We start from the raw sequence: 6822 nt of genomic DNA, 5'->3' as shown, positions 1-6822 counted from the left end.
TACATGAGTGTGTGTGTGTGTGTGTGTGTGTGTGTTTTCTAGTGTGGATCATGGAGGAGAGTTCAGGATCACATCAGGACTCCAGAAATGTAAGTCCTCAATCAGACTGAGTTTTCTTGTTTGTAGTTTAGTTGTAAATGTGTGTGTTGTAATGTGTGTGTTGTGTTCAGACGCCTGTGATCTCACACTGGATTCAAACACAGCACACAAACACCTCGTTCTGTCTGAGGAGAACAGAAAGGTGACGTGTGTCTCTGAGCGACAGTCATATCCTGAGCATCCAGACAGATTTGATGAGTATTATCAGGTTCTGTGTTCAGAGAGTCTGACTGGACGCTGTTACTGGGAGACTGAATGGAGTGGAGCTGGTGTTTATATATCAGTGGCTTATAAAGAAATCAAGAGGAAAGGAGGGAGTGATGACTGTGTGTTTGGACGTAATGTGAACTCCTGGAGTCTTGAGTGCTCTGATCACAGATTCACTGCTCGTCACAATCGTAAGGAAACTGTCATCTCTGCTGCTTCAGACTCCTGTAAGAGAGTAGCAGTGTTTCTGGACGAGTCGAGCGGCTCTCTGTCCTTCTACAGCGTCTCTGACACACACACACTCACACACTTACACACTTTCACACACACATTCACTCAACCTCTACACACTGGATTTTACCTTTATTACAACTCTTCAGTGTCTCTGTGTCACATTAAACATTAAACTCTCACACACTCACACACACACACACTCTCACTCACACTCACACACATTAGTACACACACACACACACACACACACTCACACACTTACACACATTCACACACACATTCACTCAACCACTACACGCTGGATTTTACCTTAATTACAACTCTTCAGTGTCTCTGTGTCACATTAAACATTAAACTCTCACACACACACTTACTCACACACACACATTCACACACTTACACACATACACACACACATTCATTCAACCTCTACACGCTGGATTTTACCTTAATAGTTACAACTCTTCAGTGTCTCTGTGTCACATTAAACACTAAACACACACACACAGACTGATAAATTTGTAAAATAAAATGTCATATTTACACTGTGTCATATTTCTCAGGCTGTATTTTCAGGAGTTCATTTAATTTTAGTGTTATAGAAATCAGACTAAAATTACTTCATCATCATCATCATCATTATTATTATTATTATGTGTTTGAAACCAACATTCAAAGCACTGCTGGAGAAAAGTGAGTTTATGCAGCTGTACATTAAAAACATTCTTTTGAAACATTTAACGCTCCGAGTCTCTTCATTTCTGGGTCACACTTGCTGCTTGAAATGTAAGTTTGTTTTTTGTTTGTTTGTTTGTTTTTCTGGAAAATCAATGTAATACATTTTTGTTCAGTAATATTTTGAGTTTTGAGCAGATTTTATGATACTATTCAATAATTATATAAAATTGTAAAAGCAGTGATAGAGGGGGAAAAAAAGTGTTTATACAACTGGACTTCAGATAAATTCTTTTGAAACATTTAATCGTCTGCAGCCTCTTCATTTTAGGAAAATCAGTGTAATATATTTTTGTTCAATAATATTTTTTGAGTATTATTTTACATTTTGAGAGGATTTAATGATACTATGCAATATTTATATAATTTCTATTAGTTATTTTTCCATTAAAATTAATTAAACTGAGTCACCTCATTTTTGGTTCACATTTGTTAATTAAATCTAAGTGTTTTTTTTTTGTTGTTGTTTTTGTTTTTTGTTTTTTTTTCATCAGGAAAATCAATGTAATATATTTTTGTTCAATAATATTTTTCGATTATTATTTTACATTTTGAAAGATTTAATAATACTATGCAATATTTATAAAATGTTTAATAGCTATTTTTTCATCAGGAAAATCAATGTAATATATTTCTGTTCAATAATAATTTTGGATTATTATTTTAAATATTGAGGGGATTTAATGATACTATGCAATACTTATACAATTTTTCACAAGCTTTTTTTCCATTAAAATTAATTAAACTGAGTCACTTCATTTTTGGTTCACATTTGTTAATAAAATCTAAGTGTTTTTTTTGTTGTTGTTTTTGTTTTTTGTTTTTTTTTTCATCAGGAAAATCAATGTAATATATTTTTGTTCAATAATATTTTTTTATTATTTTACATTTTGAGAGGATTTAATGATGCTATGCAATATTTACACAATTGTTATTAGCTATTTTGTCCATTAAACTAAGTTTATTTGTTAATGAAATCTAAGTTTTTTAAGCATCAGGAAAATCAATGTAATATATTTCTACCTGTGTTTGATTTTATTTCATTAATTTACCTTTGTTTAGCTTGAATGTACCAATTCAGCTAAATTGATTTTATTTAAATCTGATTTTTAATTACATCGATTTGTTAATTTATTCTTCCTTTTGGTTTCCTACGGCTATTAGGATCTTTTCGTTTTACTTTTACCTCATTTTAGTTTGTTTGACCATCACCATCTTCCCTCTCGGTATAGGATTATAGCAGTTCTAGCAGCTGTTGTATCCTTAATGAGCCGTACAGGTTATTAGTAGCCTTAGTTCCTGTCTCTGCTCTACCCCTCCTTACTTCTCAGCACGAGTCCTATTACACAAGCTACAGTTACCATTCATTATGCTACAGGCCCCTGAGAAGACTAGAAACACTTCCTAATGTCTCTGTTTATGTACCTTGAGGTGTTTGATGTGCCCCTGCTAGCTTAGCTAACAGACCCCCTAGGTTTATGACCACAAGTGAGAACTGCTTAGTCATATCTCCTAGCTTAAACTAAATAAGGCAACCCCTTCAGTCTCTTTCTGATTTGAATTCTGTTTTGTTTTATTTAATACCTTCATAGTGCCCAAACCTGTGAACCATCAGTGCTTTGAGTAATAGTTTGACCACACGTATAGCCCGGTCCTTAGCTGACCCCTGCTTACAGCCCCCTCAACAAAGTTACTCAAACTCTCTCTTTGTGTTCACGAACACAAAACATAGCACCCTACCCCACTAGCTGCTCCTCACCAGCTATTCATACCTTACACGGCCTACACAGCCATCTCTCTCTCTGGTGTTCCCACAAGTGTGCCAGTATGTCGCAGACATTCCACAGACATCCAGCCCTGCCAGCTCACCAGGACCACCTGGAAACCCAGCAGAGCACTGCAATGGACATTCTTCAGCCCAAAGCACAGAACAGATCCAAGGAAATCACCAGCGCTAACAGCTAATGGACACCAAGCGCAGCTTGAAAAAGCCATCAGACAAGACTTAGAAAGAGAACCATTTCATACAAAGTCACTGTTAAAAACAGCGTATGTGGAACTTAATGAGAGAGACACTAGAGATAAGGCCTTAGAAGGCAATCTGCATGCAGCCAGAGCTGAAGTCCAAACCCGGACTCAGCAATTCTGCAACATTAAAGAGGAGCTTGACATGGTCCAGAAAGAACTGAAACAGTCCCCCCTTTGTATCTGTGTACAGGGGTGAGGGGGTTTACACTGCTGGCAGTGTGACGTGCAGCAGGGTGACTTTTACTTGAGTCCATGCGCAGTCTGTAGGACTGTTTCAGTGACTTTGTGTGAAACGGTTCTCTTTCTATGTCCTGTCTGATGGCTTTTTCCAGCTGCGCTCGGTGTCCAAAGCCTTCTGCTTGACACTTCACAAGTCAGTTTCCTGGAAACCTCTGCAGCCGCAAAAGGAAAAGGATCAATTCAGACAAACACTGAAATGACACATGGAGTGACACTCAAAGACCTCAACCGAATGGCCAGAAACATCCCTGCATTCACACCAGAACTTGCAGGAGAGGGTTAGGGCTATCACCAGCAAAGTCACGATACGATACGTATCACGTTACAGAGGCCACGATACGATACATGACTGCACTGAATTTGACCTCAGCAGAATTTAGAAAAACAGCTGTTTATTAAACACTGCTTACTATAGTGCCATTTCTAACTATTGGCAGAGCAGACAGTTGACCTCTGCATTATGAAGGGCCTCCATAACTGTACCACAGTACAATATAGGTAATGGCATATGTTTCATGTTTACATTGGGCACTCCCCACCAGGTACAAGTCACACACACAGATCACGTTGCGGCCGCACTCAGACATTCAGGAACAAACTTTTTAGCGCTGCCCTGCAGTTTTATCAACTAGATAGCTTAATCGCTCAAGAGCTACATTATCTTTCTCAACAAGAAGCTGGTAACATCGTTGTTTTTAAAGGAATTAAAGCCACAGCTTTACTGTTAATAGAGAAACGCTTAAGTAGCACACTTAGCAGATATTTCCATATTGCGCAAGTGTAAAGAACTGTTTTGGGGATTACGTCTCTTTATATCAGGAGTCAATTCCAAGGAGATTGTCAATTTTGGGGGCAAGTAATCAAGATTAATGGTCAAAAGAGATGCACAGCATGACCATCACATGTAAACCAGTGATCACGAGCTCTTCGGATTGACTTTTCCCCCACCTAAGAGACAAAGAACAGACTGAGATTCCTTACAGACCTCTCAATCTCTGGTCTTCACATGTCTATCATATTCTTGTTATAGAAATCATGTCCAAAAGTATACTCTGCAAGAGCGGGAAAACTCGGACCATGTGACTGAGATAACATTTGATTTATGTATTGGGAGGAGAAATATACAACACAAAGACAGTGTCTAATTGGTCAAAACACCATTCATGAGGAGAAACGCCACCTAGTCTCGTCAAACTTTACTTCTATTTCTTTACTTTAGTTCTTTTCTTTTCCGTTGAGAGTTTCGTGTTCTGAGTTAAGTTTTGCCTAACGCAGTGTCTCCGAGTCCGACCTCGAGTGCCATCTAAAACTTCAACCACAACTCCGCGTCGTCAGCCAACGCCCAACCACTGGCTTCCCAAGACTGAACTTCCAGCCAATCGGCAACCGCGGGAAACCCCCTTTTCTGCAAGGACGACAACAAAGGGAACCCCGGACACACAACGCAAGTACCTTATTTATATTGAAAAGAGAAGTATCTTGTGTTTTGTGCTTACAAGTTAATGTCTTAAACTGCCGATCTTGTTACTGTGCTAATTAATAGTGTTTTCACTATATTTTGGATATTAATATCCATTGCAGAGTTGATGTTATACGGCTCGTTCAATGAATCGCTGGCCGTCTCAGTGATCAGCCGTAAAACAGTGATTCTGTCCAAATTCCCTTTAAAATCTTAAATGATTCCCTTTGAGCTAAATTGACCTGTTTCCCTTACACAGGCAACCCAGTTGTGTTCCTCTGCGGCCAGATTAAACCTTGTTGTAGCCTATATATGCTCTATTCATTATTTTTTAGAAACCTCGCACTTTTCTACTAAATTTTAAACGTTGTCAAATTTTAAACAAATTAAGCGCGGTCCACTGCTGCACACGTGCTACAATATCGATACAGGGCCAGCTGTATCGATACTCGTATCGTCAAATCTCTGTGACGATACATCGTCGTATCGATATTTTGAACACAGCACTAATGATGTCCACACTTACCTGCGAGACATTGACTTTTACCTGCAGTCTTGGACCAATGTGAACCACCACGATAGACTCTATCTGCTCTGGATCACCTCTAGCCCAGAGGTGCGACGCTTCATGGCTCGACAGCCAGGACACATCCAGTCAGACTACCAGCGGCTTATACAAGCCATCATAAAGGAATTCTCAGACCCAGATTCTGAACACGGACTGATCGCTGCCCTAGACACCAAACAGTGCCGTCATGAAACTTCCCATGCTTACTACCACAGACTTCGACGAGCTTACTTCGGAGATCGCAATGAACCTGGGATGGAGGACGACACCAGCTTCAAGAGCCTTTTCCTTTGAAATCTCCACCCTATTGTAACAACTGCGTGACCTGACACAAAAGGCCTATAACAAGCACAAGGCCTCCACCAAAGGTGTTTGTAAGACCCCACTGATTCTGAACTGCACAACCCAGAATCCAAAGCAGGAACCCAGCATTGCCACAATTCAAGGCCCTGCTACAGAAAGCCACTAGCCAGCGGGGGACAGAGCCATCACCATGGCAACAGACCCAATTCCCAGACCAACCACTGGCAGAAACCATGGAAAAGGGCATCCTCATCCTGCGAACACCACGGTATGTCCAACAGCAGTCCACCACAACATCCTCCTCCACACCCTTCACACAGATGCCAAACGGATGCTGCTCAAGGACAGCTGGACACGCCTTCTTCTGAGTTACAGGAGCTGCTGACACTAGCAAAAGAGCTCCTTGAACAAAACTCAACTGTGGGGTACTGGGAAGGACAAACTTCTGACTCCTTGCCTGACGCAACACAGCATCAGACCCCTCCAAGGGAGGAGCATCCCTTGAAACCAGTCGACACCCCAGAAGCAGCCAGACAACGTTGGATGGAGCAACGGGCCCACATGCCCAACAGCGAAACCTCTACCAACACAACTCAGGCAAGCTCAAGTCAGTGGCACCACAAGAGAAAAGCGATGCCGCAAACATCAGATTTCTAGTGTCGTTCGAGCTACACAGAGGGCTAACAACCACCTGCTGCCCTCCTGCCACCATCACTAGGTCAGTCTGAAAATCTCTTCACACTACAAAATCTCCATAACAATTTCCTGCGACCCCTGGAACCACCTGCACTCTCACCAGTGAGAGTCCAACCCAGCTGTTCCAAACCGCAGGTACCATGGATAGCCGACTGGCTAACAACACCTACAAACAACCATCTGACTCAGACCAACTCACTTCAGGATGACAGGTGACACAGCCTCGACACCTGCTGCATAAGCTCGAGGACCC

At 41.0% G+C, this 6822-nt stretch overlaps 1 protein-coding gene across 1 annotated transcript in view; it reads left to right on the top strand.

Moving 5' to 3' along the window:
- The window catches only part of LOC107676321 (NACHT, LRR and PYD domains-containing protein 12-like), a 46176-nt gene extending 45113 nt beyond the window's left edge, over window positions 1-1063 (top strand). The window contains exons 11-13 of the mRNA XM_016470877.1: window positions 43-89; window positions 171-740; window positions 803-1063. Of these exons, the coding sequence (XP_016326363.1) occupies window positions 43-89; window positions 171-712 (589 nt within the window). The 3' untranslated portion in view covers window positions 713-740; window positions 803-1063. The remainder of the gene's footprint in view (window positions 1-42; window positions 90-170; window positions 741-802) is intronic.
- Window positions 1064-6822: the final 5759 nt, after the last annotated feature.

The sequence above is a fragment of the Sinocyclocheilus anshuiensis genome, unplaced genomic scaffold (genome assembly GCF_001515605.1).
Source record: "Sinocyclocheilus anshuiensis isolate Anshui unplaced genomic scaffold, SAMN03320099.WGS_v1.1 scaffold173, whole genome shotgun sequence".
NCBI lineage: Eukaryota > Metazoa > Chordata > Actinopteri > Cypriniformes > Cyprinidae > Sinocyclocheilus > Sinocyclocheilus anshuiensis.
Note: the sequence above shows the minus strand (reverse complement) of the source record. Positions and strands in the feature narration are given on the sequence as shown.